Here is a 14,488-nt window from a genome sequence, read left to right on the forward strand (position 1 = left end):
CGCCCCAGTCCATCACCAGAAACTTCTTTGAGAGTGTTCAGTCCAAGTCCAATCGCTTTGTTGAGCTCATCGATAGCGCCAGAGCGCACAGTCTTCAGATATAGCGACCAGAGCATCCCATATACTGTCTTGCACCGATCAATGTGCATCTCTGGACATAAGTGCACGGCCTGCGCGGAAACATCAAGGCATTCATCCAAATCTTCTGGTCTTCCGAAAATTTGGTATCGGTAGCATAGATACACCCCTAGGAATCGCAGGTGTCGATGTTGATCGTAACAATGAGATGGAGGCAGCTCAGCCAAGGCCTGCCGCTGGATGTTGACTGTTTCGTCGAGCAAGGTGTGAGATACCTTCTCGCTAGATAACCCACATAGAGTCCATGCCAGATTAAGGCGAATAGTTGCTGCCAAGTAGGTTCCCGTTGCGCAGAGTGAGATGGCTTCTCTGCAGAGCGACTCTGCAACGATCCTATCTTCTTTCCGGGAAACGTCGTTTGCGTTGATATCTAAGATCCTGGCGAAGAGCCCCAGTACTGTAAGGCAACGTATCCCAGCTGTGCGGCACATAGACAGGGCTTCTTGCCCATATCGTACCGCAAGCTCCAGATCGCGTTGCTCGTAATTGTGCCTATAGCGATCCACGTATAGATCAGCCAGCCGAATGAGTATGTGATATAGCTTTGGGCGGGGGTCGAGCGAAACGTCCAGTTCCGGATTCGGGCTTGTCACGCTGAAGGAAGTGGTTCCCTGTGACTCCAATAGGAGGGCCTCATAGTGCTCGATGCACTGCTTTGCAGCGTCGAGATCGCTGTTCTGGCAGAATCTCTGGTGGAGTTGGAGTGCTGTGTCATAGCGTTCGTTCCCCTCAGATGACGTAGCTGCTGCAAGGTGCGGTTGGATAATATTCAAAGCAGCACAGCAAAACGGATTTACTTGCGCATTCGCAGATTTTTTGCGACCATCTTGACCATGACCGATTGGACCCACTGTAATCAGTTCTGCGTATGGTCAAGGGAATAAGTTGTTATGATTGCCAGTCGAGTACCACGGCAGAGAAACGTGAATGAACATACCGGTTGTCATATCCCCTTCGGCTTTGTCTTGCATGTTGGTCTGTTTGCTTACTGTATCAACGGACTGCTGCTCCCTTATATGTGCTTTGCTGGTGCGAGGCGAGGCGAGCACAGCCTCGCGCTCGTAGAAATAGCTCTAATCATCATAGCATGCCTGACGGTGTGGTGCGATGCAGCTCTGCAGATACACTGGCGCGTCGATGTCCCATGTTTCATGAAGCCGACGCACTGATTAAACTCGCGTCTTGTCCGGCTTGAAGGAACTGAGAACTCTCCGGAACTTCAGATCAGAGTCATTGCTAACCCGAAACGTCGAACTCAACAGATATTTCGTACGCCTTCCACACCACACTGCCGGCCAACAAGAGAATGTGATCATGAGTCTATGTTGGGTGACCCATCAGAGACAACTATGCTGTCGGTTTTCCAAAAACGTTCGCAGAGTTTTCGCCCGCGAGATCGCAGAGAGGGGTAAGGTTAGCCAGATCTGATTTTCCCGGTGATTCAATCTTATCGGGCGTCCGGAGTACCCAACCAGACGCTGTTCACCGCGGTGCCACAATACGAACACTCCTTGATCGCGACGCAGTGTTTCCGAGTAGGACTACTGCTTGCTTGATGAATGGTCTTCGCCTGATCGTGCGCTCAGGTGCACACATTGGATGTGAGGACTGGGGGCGTCGGACGTCCACCGGCACCTCAACATCGCTTTGGCGACGTTGCTGCTGAGCGTTGAGCCTTGACGCACGGACCCGCGAGTCCAGATTCAACGAAGATGGTGGATGCTGGGCGACTTCTGATTTGTTGTGTTGAGATCAACATGAACGCGCAAAGCAGACTTCAGCCCGAGCACTGCGCCACGGGTACGTGATGAAACCGCAGCACCTTCGGCGTTCGCCGACGCCTATTTCCTGTCCGCATGCTCCAACACGTCTCGGAGGCACTAGTACTGCGGCTATAGCCTTTCACACCGAGGATCAAACTAAAGATGTACCCGCAACGAAGTCTTCGAACGTCAACAGGCGCAGGATGATTTCCAGCGCCAACGGCGGCAACGACGAGAGCCCGCGTGCCCTCGCAGAAGAACGACGTCGAGCTCGAATACGAAGGCGGAAGGAGGAAGTTGTTCGTCGTCACCGCGCTTATTTTTGTCAAGCCGAACGTCGACTCGATCATCCTCGTCGAAATCCTCCGTAACCTCGCTTCCTTACCCGGAGGGACGGTACAGACCGCTGTTGTCATACCAGAATCTGTTACCGAGGAGGAGAAGATTGCGCATCGTGCAAGGTGCCGATTTCGTGCTGCTGGACAAGGAAGAGCATGCATTCCGCGAGTATGGAGTTGGGGATGATCACAGCCAGGCACTGGTGCTCGTGCGTCCAAACGGTTACGTCGGTGCGTACGCGTATGGCATAGACGGTCTAAAGAAATACTCCGAAACAGGTTTTGGAGGTTGCATCGTTGGAGCAGCTGTATAGTACGGACGAGGCTATTCATGTGATCGTAATCAACTCTTGCAACGCTATACAAATATCCCAGTTCAACCATCGGTTCTCCGGAATTCTTAGATACCCAAATGGATATAGGATGCCCATCGACTGGGATCCGCATGAATCCGGCGGAGATTCTGCACCGCCCTGTCCAGCGCATAGGGTATGTCATCTGGATTGAGGTATCCTGCTTGCTCGTGATAAATCTCCTCGTAGACGGACTTGGCAATCACGGGCCCATCCACGTCTTCCATCGACCTAAGCAAGATTAGCCTACTTCTAGTGCGGGTCAGAATGGTGAGACGCAGACTTGTCATAGTGTCGCGATGACGCTCTTGAAACCTGCAAACAACAAAGTCGCGGCGAGATGAACTGCCTGATCGGGTTGGTTCTGCGTTGCATGAGACACGAATCAGTCTGCAAAGGTTGAAACAATGACTCAAGCACTGACCTTGTCCCCTTTCGCGGTTTCGCACGCGCTCAAAAAGGCCATGAAGGCGCCTGAAAGAGGTATGGGCATCAGTCTCTCGATTGTCAACATCTCATCTTGCATTGCAAAGCCGCTTCTGAGTGGATCCATCCTGTCTTGGTAACCATGGCATGCGAGATGCAAGATTGTCGTATCAGGTAATTTCTCCAGTAACGTCTTCGCAGTGACCCCGGAGCTACCCTCTACAGACACGTTTTCAGAGGGTGGAAGGGGGATTTCCGTTCCATCTGGAAGCATAGCGCGAATAATGGCAGCCTCGTCACGCGTAGAAGGAAGACTAGCCCACTGGGGCATGTGCGACTGAGGTACTGCGGCTACCAAGGCCCGGATGTGCCGCTTTGCAACGGGAGAAAATGCTGCCCTGGCGGAAATTAGGGCACCGAGCGTTGGTGTATATGAAGACACAACGTAGTCGGAGCACCAGGTATCATCGGCACCGGCAGCATGAACAGGCAGATGAACGAACTGTCCAGTAGGGCACCACCATAGACGCGGGCGATTGCGGCCCTCGGTTCGCTGACATATACAAGGGTGAGTTTGTACCGCAGGGGAACCGGTTATAATTTATTGTACCTTAAGATCCAGTGCATCAAGGATCGGACGTACTACATCCACCCACAGTAGACGCAATATCTCGTGCGTTCGATGATTAGGCGAAGAGTACTTCCCGGATTTCGTAATCTTCAAACGATCCTTCGAGATTGATCTTGCTTCTGTCGCAGCTGAGCGCCATGTAGTGCCTGAATCAACCAGCCAGGATTCAGTGAGCTGCCTCAGCGGGATGTTGATTGCCTGTCCCGACGGCTTGATGATGACAGCATGGCAAGCCAGCATGCTGGACACCAGAATGACTATGGGACCCCGATTCGCAGCCCTTGCCAGCGTCGAATACTCGTCTGGAAGAAGGAAGCGATCCATCCCATGCAGCTTGGGCATCTCCTTCAATAGCGCATTGAACTCCTTAACCTCTTGATTTCTTCGTGCTGTCTAAAGCTCAAGGGATCGCGGGTCTTGCGGGGCAGGCAATGCGTCGCTTACGCGATCGAGCTGACGTGCGAGGAATGCAAGTCGACCCTTGAATTCTCCCGGAACTTCGTCGAAGGGTGAGCGTAAACGCAAAGTATGCGTCCAAAAGACGGCACGCCCTTGCTCGAGCATCTCAACCGCTTTCGTCGCGTCACCAAGGTTTAGTGCTTGTGATGCGCCAGTGAGGGCTACATTTTGTCCAGAACTGAGAGATCGTAGACGAGAATGAAGGTGGAGGCCAAAAAATGCGACGCGCGGGAGGAGGCCGACGACCTGCGCATACACGTCCAAGAGCTCCGAAGGTGTCGGAGCGTCCGCAGTGAAGACGTCCTTGTGGGACAGTTCAATGCTATCCAGCAGCTCTATGGCGCCTTGGATTCGAGATCGAACGTCTCTGTGATCGTCTGACAACGCGTCGTGAAAGTACTTGAGGGCGAGCGGAACGTTGCAATAAGGGGTCCCATGTTCAATGTAGAGTCGCGACGCATCGAGAAGAGATCGGAATCGCTCGCGTCGACCATGTGGTGCAATCTCCAGCGATCGGTTCATGCATTCCATTGCACGAGTAGCATCTTGCTGCATATGAGAATGACGGAAGCGAATCAGGTAACCGGAGGCGAGAATTCGTAGACACTCGGGGCCGTGCATCCCTTGAGATAGTGTTTCTATTCCTGATTCTAATATCTGAACGACTTTTTCAATATCCGTAAGAGTGTTGTTACGCTGCCCTCGCAGAAGAAGGGCGTAGGCAAGACGACGTATTGCGTCCAATTTGTTGATGTGGCTCTCCGGAAGAGAATCGACTATGACCTGAGAAAGCGACACAGCCTCTGTAACGTCCTCTATTCCATGTAGTGTTTCGTACCGCATGCATAGCCGAGAGATTAATCCAAGGGCCGACATGCTATAGTTCATATTTGACGGGGAGATTTCTGCCATGGCCTGACGATCCAGGCCGATGGCTTCATTGAGGTCGTTGAACTCGCCTGCCTCTGCGAACCGCATCACCAACGCGTCTGCCATTGTCATGGCAGGAAGAGATCTCTGCGGATGGTCGATGGGTAAGGCTTCCAGAAGTTGACGACCCAGTCGAATCGCTTCTTCTAGATCGCCCATCTGCCCACTCCAAGCAAACAGTATGGCCAAGCATCTCGCAAGGTCGAGTGTATACATCCAGCGGTATTTGTAGTCCGAAGACGAGCAATCGAGAGCCTCGCGATGAAGCTGTACCGATTCTTCGATATCGCGCCCGTTTGATAATGTAAGCTGATGGCGTAGATCCAGAAGGCTTGCGACAGTGCTAAGGAGGGAACTGTGAAGCTCTTTGTCGCGCTGGCCCTCCTCGAGAACCCGGCGGCCAAGATCGATTGCCGTGTTGAGATCTTGGAGGGCGCCGGTATGAATACACTTACGATACATCGACCATAGCCTTGCCCTGATCGTACCTCCTCTGTCAATATGGCTCTCGGGGCACAGCTGTAGAGCTTCCTCGGTAAGGGCAACGTATTCGTCCAGATCGCTAGGATCCCCTAAAGCCTCGAACCGATACATCATATACGTCCCCATGGATCGCAGATGTCGATGTTTATGCAGGCTTTGAGAAGGAAGGAGCTCCGCTAGTGCTAGCTGTTGCGTCTCGATGGCTTTGGTGAGGTAATCCAACGACTGTGTTGCTTCATAGTATCGATTGAGCAGCGCTGCGAGATTGTAACGGGCAGTGCTTCGGAGAGGATGATCTGCGGGACAGATCCAGATCGCTTCTCGGAGCAGAGTTTCGGCCAGCTTTCGGCCCTCAGAAGCACCGGTGTATTGGGCGAGAAGGTTGAGGACATGGGCATGAATGGTCCATACGTTGGGACAGGTCATCGCCTCTGCGCGGCAAAGTGCGAGCGCTTCTTGGCCGTGAGTGGCGGCGTAGTCGAGGTCCGAACGTTCGTTCATGAATAGTTATCGGTCTTTGTATATGTTGGCTAGTAGTATGAGGATATGACGGCGTTTGGGAGGAGGCGCTAGGCTGTCTGATTCACAAGATAAAGGGGGATCTTTCGCAGATATGAGGCTTTCGCAAATCGCGATACTTTGGTTCGCGGCCTCAAGATCACTCTGCTGACAGAAGCGTTCGTGAAGCTGGAGAAGCTCCGCGAGCGGACCCGCAGCTTCCTGGAATGACACTATTGCGAATAGCGCGGAATCAGCGACGTCGTAGGGAAGCTTTATCTGTAGCTGTGTGGGCTGCATACCGGCTGCACATTCGCAGATATTCTGAGGAATGTGAGGATCAGTACCAGAGTCTTGATAGTCAGCTGCAGGCGCGCAGTCTGATCGCGTCGCTGTAAGAACAAGGATGAGTGCATGGTGATCAAGATGGACGCATAGACTCACGATTTGCTGGACCGCCTTCACCCATCACGCTCAGGTGCAGCGCTTTCTGATGTTGAGCTTTGATGTAGCTGTACACCACCCACAAAGCGTGGCCGGTGCCGGTGGAAATCGCGGGCAAAGATATCGGCCGAACCTGGCCGAAGGGGACGGAAACCTCACCGTGCCGGTCGCAAGATTTTCAGAGGGGTGGCGTTCGCAACTCGCATGATTTCTGCCCGATATTCTGAACCGCACAGAGCCCAACGAGGCTTCCGACGACTCTTAATATACGACAGAACGATTTGCGTTGCATCTGTATGATGTTCCCCGGCGGCTAGATGCGCTGGCCAGCGGAAGAGACTTTTTGTTAGGGACTCTTTGTTAGAAGTACACCCTGTGATCGTACGGGAGATGGGTCTGTAACGACAGTATAGTGGTATCAGGTTGAGCACTGTCGAGACTGAGGCATGAGCAGAACACTAAAACCGCTGAATAGCGTCTGACACGGGTTGTGACGTGACGGAGAGTTATAGTGCATGGTGCCGCTTTGCAAAGCTGCAGGCATGGATTCAATGCAGCCGAAGACTGGAGAGACACTGTAGCACATGTAAAATATGTCTCAAACCTGCAGTACGGCGAAACCGGCGATTCCCCAATCATAACCTTCCAAGGGTTCACTCTCAAGTACGTCCAAACGCATCCAGCGACGGCCTCCCATACGTCGGCTGCGTGAAAGACTCCACCTTGAGCGCCGCACTTCCGTGTATGAGGCAGTAGAAGCGTACCTTAGGGACCGGCTTGTTACCCAGGATGCCCTCGATCTTTTCCAACACTTCAGGCGTCAATTTAGGGATCACCTCGAGCGCCTTCAGATTATCCAGAAGCTGCTCGACGTTCGATGCGCCGATGATGACGGTTGACGTGTTCGGGTTTCTTGCCACCCACGCTAGGGCGAGGTGACCAACTTTGCAACCCAATTCTATGACAAAGAAAGGGGGAGGACATCAGAACTGACGGCACAGGAATGAAGAAGACGCATTGAGCGGACCTTTCTCAGCAAGCGCAGTAAGCTCCTTGATCTTCCCAATCTTGAGCTGACCACCCTCTGTCCCAAGACTATCGCCCAGTTCTTTCAAAAAGCTGAAATCCTGGTGCTTCGCAAGGCGCGAGTCCGGAGGTATTCCGTCGTTGTACTGCGGACATCGTTGTAATCTGGTCCGAGTTGATAATAACCTCGAGAGAGAACGTACCTTGCCAGTGAGTAGCCCAAATGCAAGACACGAGAAAGCGGTCGTGCCCATGCCATATTTCTTGTACAGCCCGCTGATTTCATATCGTCATACAGTATTACTGAATAGCCCTTAGGGAAGGACGTACGCATACTCCTTCTCAGGTCGCTCGCGGTGCAGCATGTTGTGTTCGCACTGCTCCACAACGGGCGCGTGTAGACCAAGTCTTTGCGCGATACCTGCAGATATAGCGTCAAGTTCATACTGCGCGCAATACGCGGAATCTCAGACCATGCGCCTCCTCGATCTCATCAGCGGCCCACTCGGACGTACCCCAATAAAACGCCTGCGCTCTCGCAATATCAGATTGCTGGATGCATCAGACAATCGCAAACAGAGAAGAAGCGCACCCATCCGCGATCGACCACATAGCTGAACGCACGCACGACTTCTTCCATAGGGACTTAGGGGAAAGAGGAATTAGAAGAAGGAACGAATGGTCGAGATGCATGACGTGCGCGTACCTGTGGGGTCCGAACGATGTGCGAAGATTATATCAACGTAGTCCATCTGTTATGTTAGGTATCAGACGCGTTCGCCAAAGATAAACTGACACCTACCTGGAGTCGCTCAAGCGACGCTCTCGTTCCTTCGACGATGCTACCTTGCGGTGACCTCAACATTGACCTCAAGACATCTATCAAACTCACTGTTTCCTCGACAGGCCTCCGAGATTATGCCCATACTCCGTACCCTGAAAGCATAACAGGATCAACATCGAGTAAATGGGTCATACATAGAGACGCACCCAGAAGAGCTTGGTAGTCACAATGATATCTGTCCGCTTGAAGCCAAGTTCCTTTATCACGCGTCCCCTGTGCGCGGTACGCCATTGTCACCGCCGGTATAGAACTATAAGGATGACGGTCGTACATCTCGAGCTCAGACTTGCCATCGGCGTAGGTCTCTGCACGCGGATCAGAAAGGGGGAGCGCGATTGCACGAACCCGGCACTCACCCGCATTATCGAACATGTTGATCCCGTGTTCATACGCAGTCTTCATCAGATCCTAATGTATCTCAGGTCATCCCGCAAGTTCGTCACAGAAAAACGCGGAATGAGCGGCTGTCCCCACCTTGACCGGATCGCCTAGCACTGTCGTTCCGATCGTCAACCCTATAATCTCGTCAGCCGGGATGCGAAGCCTATCACAACGGATGGCGAGTACTCACATCCTCCAAGCGAGAACAAAGGCACCCTCAGGCCGCTCGAGCCAAGGCGCCTGAACGGCATGCCCTTCGTATCGTACTGCATGGTATTCAATGAGTCAGATCTGGTGATGTTCGATCGTATGCTGGTCGATGGTCGTCAGATGAAGCGCTGGTGAGCAATACTAGCGTGGTGGGGTGAGATCGATCGAGTTGATATCAAGATGACGAGGGCATGATGCACGCCGAGATAGCTTGTGAAGCGCAGTCCAGACCGACGTCTTCGGAGTCGAGCGCCATGAGAGCCGGGGGATTCTCGGGAACCTGATCACATCAGGATGTGTGAGAACGCGCGGGATGCGGAATCCTGACAGTCTGCATGGAAGCCAGCGCACATCAGCGCCGGGGTGCATTCGAGAGAGATGAGTGATGTATTAGAATTGCGCCGGGTGACCCGTATTGTACTGACGAAATGCAAATGCTGGATGTGCGAAGACAGATAGCAACAAAGAGCTCAGATGTACCGAATATCCACCTATGGACAAGCAGCTCGTCAACGGCATATGGCTATAGGGCAACTGGGGACAAATACCGTTTTCCCTTCCTCTCCCATCTTCCATCCTATGCGCTTAGAGTAGCACTGAATTTAGGCGGTTCTCGCGTTCCTCCCTCGACACCAGATCCAGCTCCCCGACGTCAATCCCCACAAACGGGCGCGTCTTTAACCGTCGCGTTTCAAGTTCGCGCTTCGTCAGCCAGAGGTGGTATAGGTCAATGCAGTCCTTCGCGGCTATATACAGTCCCAAACCAATCGCGTTCCGCCACCTAGAAATATTCAAACAGGAGATCAGCCAAGTTGCCCAAGAAAACAGAAGGAGAGCGTGACTGACCAGACGGGATCGCTTTCGGCCCATGCCGCGGATCCGCCCCATACTAGGCCCAGGCCAACTTTGACGGCCGTCCATACGCGGCGAGCCTCGCTCATCCCTGCCCAGAACGCAGGGTATGACGCAGCGCCGAGCGGCGGAGGAACCGCGCCTCCGTGCCATCGCGGCTGCCTAATCGCGAGGATGCGCCGGAGGAGGGGGAAATATACCGCGAGGCGGGCAAGCGCGCGGCCGGCGCGGTTCGCAATCCAGGGTAGTGAGAGGGTCTCGATCAAAGTGCGACCGAGCGATAGGTGGGTGAGGTCGACGGCGCGCTCGGCTGCCAGGGCGTTAGCATTGTTGGGATCCGCGTTCTCGTCAGCGTTGACGTTATTGTTGTCCGCATTGGGAATAGGATTAGCGTTGGGCTGCTCGGCGTCGTTGGCATTTGCTTGTCGATTGTTGTTATTCGGTGCGTCTTCGGCTCCCGCTACGTTGGCGACGACCCGAATGCGGAGAGGTAAGGGCATCTGACCGAAGTCCCAGACGACTCGCCGAACTGGCCTTTGGATTGATGGTTTGGTACCGAGGGCCCAGTTGCGCAGGCGATTGAGCGAGCGATTGTACAACTTGCGGATAACCGGGATGAATATAAGCATGAGGAGTGGGGATGGTGGATATCGGAAGAGACTCCCCGGAAAAGATGGCATTGACGGGGAGATGGGTAATGGGGATGAAGGAGAGGCAGAGAAGTGGGCGGAGAATCGTTGTTGAGTCGTCTCCACGACGGGGCTGGAAGTTGGCCAAGCGAGGAAGAACGGTGTAGCAGGGACTTGGAGAGCGTCGAAGAGAGGTGTGCGGGAAATTAAAAGAGAGAGGGGGATGAGTGGGAGGTTCAAGAAGGCGTGCCACGGCCAGTTAGAGGGGTCATCTGTGAGGAGGATGTCGTACATCTCCCGGCCTGAGGAAGAATTGAGTATCAACCTGGCGGGAAGGCATAGAAACATACCAAGGAATTGCTCAACAGCCCAAGATCCATACGCCGTACATATCACATAGAAGCCTGCAGATGCAAGGTTATTGAGTCGTGCAGTAAATTCAACGAGGTACGCGCATACATCCACCGACAGTGCTGAGCACAGTCACAATCGCAACTCCCCCGCATATATTCGAGACGGTTTTATTCACAATGTTTAATATTCGAAGAGATAGTCGGTTGTCGCTCTCCATCTCGTAGGTCGCTCCGCATTGCGGACATTTAAGTGCGTTCTTCGAGCGTTCTTTATCGCCTTGAGACGACTTGATCCACTCGAGCAGACATGATTCGTGCGCAATCAGAGTGCAGTTGCAAGGGTGTACCCATGCACGTGGAGGTGTTTGAGGGTCTGTAAAATATCCAGCGAATTGGGCACGCCGTAATGCAACGAATACGCACGATCGTAAGTTTCCTCGTCACTGCAGATGTAGCATTGCTTGACCTGTATCCGGATTAGCGAGAGTGAGCTGGATGTGTTTCAGAACGCATTACCCTTAGGTCGTCGATCGTTGGAGCAGGCATTATATGTATCGTGGTCGCCGCCTGAAGAGAGGCGAGCATGCGCACGCCGCAGACCGGACGCCACCAGGACCAGCCTGAACCAAACGCGCGCGATTAGGCATGGATTTCATGAATACCTTCTCTTCGTTGTTACTCGAATGTCACTTGGGCGTCATCATATATTGCTTCAGTATAATATGCTACGAATGGAGTGTCCGACAGCGCGCGACCGAAACGATGTCCTTTGCATGTAACTGGAATGTTCGACGCGCAAGCTCGCTGCATTGCTGAACCGTGGCGCCACGGAAACCAAACAAAGCACGCAACCGCGTCACTTGCGAAACATTTGACGCCCCTTTTCTTCTCTCCCTCACCGACGACAAGGACGACGATCCCGACAACGGACGACAAGCGACACGAACTATGCCGCCGCGCATCCTCTTCGTCAGTGGCTTTCACCCCAACACGCGCGCCCGGGACCTCGCGTACGAGTTTGAGCGGTAAGACAGCAGCACAACTTGTGTCAACGACTTGTGGTTAACTTCTGTTGGTTCGCGCAGGTATGGCCCTCTCGTTCGCTGCGATGTTCCTGCACCCCGCAACCCGCACAGCAACAACCCGTGAGTGCCCGTTTCCCTTCGCCTTCGGTCGAACGCGCACGCATCGTGCCTCGCCTTTGTCGCAAGCCGACTCGGCCCCGAACCTTGTGCACTTCACCGACCGACCGACCGGATCGATGGCGCGGCTCGAGATATGATCAGAAGTCACGTCGCACACGTACCCGATTGCGAACTTTGCTTGGCGCGCGCGTCTCCTGCGACCTAAAAAAAAGGGGGAAAAACACATTGGTCGATCCGCGGTCCTTCGTCGTCGCCTCGATATCGTCGTCCTCCCTTCGTGAACGAGCGCTCAACGAACCTCGCTACCTTTCAGCTACGCCTTCGTCGAGTTCCGCAGCACGCGTGATGCCGAAGACGCATATTACGATCTGTATGTTGCACGCGTCGCTTTGTATGCGCCGCCCATACTGATCATGATAACAGGCATGGCCGCTCCTTTGAAGGTGCCCGTTTGAGCATTCAGGTATGTTCCACTCTCCCTTCAAGCTTGTTTCATCCACGCGTATCCTTCAACCTTATGTGTTATGGTCCCGGATGCTTACGTCCAATCTTACAGTGGGCAAAGAATCCTCCTTCCTCTGTATGGCGTTATGATCGTCGTTCGCCGCCTCGCTCTCGTCGGGAGCGCTCTCGCTCACCCCGCCGCCGCCGTGACGACGACGACAGACGTGATCGTGACCGTGACCGCGATGACAGGCGCTCCGATCGCTCCGACCGAGACCGTGACCGCGACCGGGACCGTGACGACCGCCGCTCGGACAGAGACAGGGACAGGGACGACCGCCGCGAACGGAGGCGCAGCCGCAGCCCGGATCGCGACCGCGACAGGAAGCGCAGCCCATCGCCGGATCGTGAGAGGGAGAGGGACCGCGACCGCGAGAGGGAGAAAGACAGGGATCGCGCGCGCACTCCTCCTGCGCCGGTGAGCGAGAACGGGGTGAAGGATAAGGAGGTGGTGGTGGAGAGGGAGGAGGATAGGGATAAGGCGCAGACGCCGCCGCCGGAGTACCGTTGAATCAAGGATCAGTACTAGTGAAAAGAGCGTGCGCGCGTGCCAACGGCAGCGGGCGGTGCGAGAAATGGGCGCGAGGTCGGACTCCGACGACCGCCATTCTTTCCCTTCGAGTTTATTCATTCTTCCCGCCTCTTTACTCTTCACCTTCAAAAGAAAGTAATTGCGCCCCTTGCATGTTCTTGCTCGAGGGGTGCAAACCTGTCGTAGCTTTCATATCTTCTCCCCTTACGCCTGAACGTAATGGACAAAACATGGCACGAACTTCATAGCCCTAGTATACATTCGACTGGATGTCTTATATCCTACGCACACTGCAGAATAAAAATGGGGCTGTGGGAAGTTGTACGTCGTTTGCAGTTTGGTATGACGTGCCGTTCTTGGATTGCTGGGGCCCCTACAGGTACTTTTGGAACCACTCAACGCTCGCTTTGAACGCAGCTTCTTTGCCCGCCTTGACCTTGGGGTCGCTCTGCGCAGCTGGTAGGTTAGTAAATCAAGTAGACGTCGACGCTGCGAGCTACTGGATACGGACCACGTCTGCGCGCACGGCGAAGCCATGCGAGCACCCGTCTGCGTACGTGCGCTTGTACCCTGGCGCGAACTTGTCTCCCAGGATCTTGTCTGCGGCAGCTTGTTTCTCGGGCGGGAACGGGTTGTCCGTCTCGCAGCTGTTGATGAGGAGCGGGGCTTTGGATACCTCGGCGTATTTCTGTATGTAAAAGGATCGGGCTGTGAGTGGGGAGGATAAAGGAGGACGGCATAACGAGCACGCGTTACCTCAAGGTCAGAGATTTCGAGACGCGAAGGGTGCGAGACGATGGTGACGTGGGTAATGTTCTCGAAGGCGAGGTCGAAGCTGTATCGCGCTAGGAAGATCGAGGTATTAGTGTTGCTCACGCGTGTGCAAGGAGAGATCGAGGGCGCTTTACCTCCCAAGCAGTAGCCGGTTGTCCCAATGCGCGTCACGCCGTCTGCTTTGAGAGCCGCGATGACCTTGTCGAGGATGGGACGGAGCTGGGCGGGGCCATGGCGCGCCATCCAGGCCTCGCGGTTGAAGCCGAGCGTCGCATGCTGGTCAAAGGGCGGGATCGGGTCCGATTCGAGGTAGTCTGGAACGATGGTCTTGAAGCCGTTCCGAGCAAAGTCGTCGGCAACCAGCTGTACATATCAAAAGGGATGTTAGTCAATTGACCTCGGAAGTGAAACGGGGACGTGCCTTGTTGTTCTGAGCGAGACCGAAGACGTCGGTGAGGAAGAGGACAACTTTGTCCTTGGGATAGTCCTCTGCCGGGGTGGAGACGTAACAGGGTACGCCTCCGATCTCTTCTATCGTGCCTTCGGGGGTGCCTTCATGGCGCACACCTGTCGTACGCAGCATCAGATGAATGTCGGCATGGACAAGGCCGTAGACGATTTGACCACATACTTTGGAAACATTCGTTGGTGAGACTCATATCATTAAGCTAACGAGCTTGATGTCTTGGATGATACTGTTCGCTTGAACGAGAAGACCGGCGTCTGGGACTCTGGTGCGAGAGGTTGGCTGCAGAATAAGTTGCGCGCAAGGCGT

The 14,488-nt window shown here is 54.1% G+C and overlaps 5 protein-coding genes across 5 annotated transcripts; 1 reads left to right on the plus strand and 4 right to left on the minus strand.

Annotated features, from left to right (window-relative positions):
- Positions 1-2,639: 2,639 nt before the first annotated feature.
- PUNSTDRAFT_137972 (uncharacterized protein) lies at positions 2,640-6,022 on the minus strand (the record flags this gene model as incomplete). Its single annotated transcript, XM_007387630.1, has 5 exons — positions 2,640-2,838; positions 2,916-2,956; positions 3,017-3,571; positions 3,629-4,042; positions 4,094-6,022. The coding sequence occupies 5 exons, from the start codon at positions 6,020-6,022 to the stop codon at positions 2,640-2,642; spliced, it is 3,138 nt and encodes a 1,045-aa protein (XP_007387692.1).
- A 953-nt stretch (positions 6,023-6,975) lies between these two features.
- PUNSTDRAFT_107582 (Aldo/keto reductase) lies at positions 6,976-9,069 on the minus strand. Its single transcript, XM_007387631.1, has 15 exons — positions 8,905-9,069; positions 8,808-8,848; positions 8,690-8,741; positions 8,605-8,638; positions 8,480-8,546; positions 8,382-8,425; positions 8,292-8,331; positions 8,196-8,241; positions 8,082-8,134; positions 7,963-8,017; positions 7,820-7,910; positions 7,693-7,765; positions 7,491-7,635; positions 7,228-7,421; positions 6,976-7,167 (listed from the first exon to the last, which is right to left on the minus strand). The coding sequence occupies exons 1-15, from the start codon at positions 8,984-8,986 to the stop codon at positions 7,123-7,125; spliced, it is 1,062 nt and encodes a 353-aa protein (XP_007387693.1). The 5' UTR covers positions 8,987-9,069; the 3' UTR covers positions 6,976-7,122.
- A 237-nt stretch (positions 9,070-9,306) lies between these two features.
- On the minus strand, positions 9,307-11,325 carry PUNSTDRAFT_122540 (uncharacterized protein). The gene is made up of 7 exons (XM_007387632.1): positions 11,275-11,325; positions 11,182-11,224; positions 10,865-11,131; positions 10,756-10,809; positions 9,771-10,707; positions 9,473-9,705; positions 9,307-9,415 (listed from the first exon to the last, which is right to left on the minus strand). The coding sequence occupies exons 1-6, from the start codon at positions 11,302-11,304 to the stop codon at positions 9,510-9,512; spliced, it is 1,527 nt and encodes a 508-aa protein (XP_007387694.1). The 5' UTR covers positions 11,305-11,325; the 3' UTR covers positions 9,307-9,415; positions 9,473-9,509.
- Positions 11,326-11,667: 342 nt separating this feature from the next.
- Positions 11,668-13,257, plus strand: PUNSTDRAFT_122541 (RNA-binding domain-containing protein). Its single transcript, XM_007387633.1, has 5 exons — positions 11,668-11,783; positions 11,844-11,903; positions 12,217-12,273; positions 12,327-12,366; positions 12,460-13,257. Exons 1-5 carry the CDS (start codon positions 11,707-11,709, stop codon positions 12,916-12,918), a joined length of 693 nt encoding a protein of 230 aa, XP_007387695.1. The 5' UTR covers positions 11,668-11,706; the 3' UTR covers positions 12,919-13,257.
- Positions 13,258-13,312: 55 nt separating this feature from the next.
- Positions 13,313-14,425, minus strand: PUNSTDRAFT_122542 (chlorocatechol-degradation protein; the record flags this gene model as incomplete). Its single annotated transcript, XM_007387634.1, has 6 exons — positions 14,345-14,425; positions 14,135-14,280; positions 13,848-14,076; positions 13,696-13,784; positions 13,451-13,627; positions 13,313-13,387 (listed from the first exon to the last, which is right to left on the minus strand). Exons 1-6 carry the CDS (start codon positions 14,370-14,372, stop codon positions 13,313-13,315), a joined length of 744 nt encoding a protein of 247 aa, XP_007387696.1. The 5' UTR covers positions 14,373-14,425.
- Between the last annotated feature and the right edge of the window lie 63 nt (positions 14,426-14,488).

Source organism: Punctularia strigosozonata, assembly GCF_000264995.1.
Source record: "Punctularia strigosozonata HHB-11173 SS5 unplaced genomic scaffold PUNSTscaffold_14, whole genome shotgun sequence".
NCBI classification, from domain to species: Eukaryota; Fungi; Basidiomycota; class Agaricomycetes; order Corticiales; family Punctulariaceae; genus Punctularia; species Punctularia strigosozonata.

What these genes read in the sequence shown, in the direction of transcription:
- PUNSTDRAFT_107582 (XM_007387631.1), bottom strand. Translation starts at nt 8,986, where the DNA reads ATGCAGTACGATACGAAGGGCATGCCGTTCAGGCGCCTTGGCTCGAGC. An exon ending in ATGTGGTCGATCGCGGATGG is followed by an intron (nt 8,018 to 8,081) that starts GTGCGCTTCTTC and finishes GCGAGAGCGCAG; the next exon opens with GCGTTTTATTGGGGTACGTC. An exon ending in TACTGCGCTTGCTGAGAAAG is followed by an intron (nt 7,422 to 7,490) that starts GTCCGCTCAATG and finishes TCTTTGTCATAG; the next exon opens with AATTGGGTTGCAAAGTTGGT.
- PUNSTDRAFT_122540 (XM_007387632.1), bottom strand. Translation starts at nt 11,304, where the DNA reads ATGCCTGCTCCAACGATCGACGACCTAAGG. An exon ending in CAACGATCGACGACCTAAGG is followed by an intron (nt 11,225 to 11,274) that starts GTAATGCGTTCT and finishes ATCCGGATACAG; the next exon opens with GTCAAGCAATGCTACATCTG. An exon ending in TGACGAGGAAACTTACGATC is followed by an intron (nt 11,132 to 11,181) that starts GTGCGTATTCGT and finishes GATATTTTACAG; the next exon opens with ACCCTCAAACACCTCCACGT.
- PUNSTDRAFT_122541 (XM_007387633.1), top strand. Translation starts at nt 11,707, where the DNA reads ATGCCGCCGCGCATCCTCTTCGTCAGTGGCTTTCACCCCAACACGCGC. An exon ending in CTCGCGTACGAGTTTGAGCG is followed by an intron (nt 11,784 to 11,843) that starts GTAAGACAGCAG and finishes TGGTTCGCGCAG; the next exon opens with GTATGGCCCTCTCGTTCGCT. An exon ending in AACCCGCACAGCAACAACCC is followed by an intron (nt 11,904 to 12,216) that starts GTGAGTGCCCGT and finishes GCTACCTTTCAG; the next exon opens with CTACGCCTTCGTCGAGTTCC.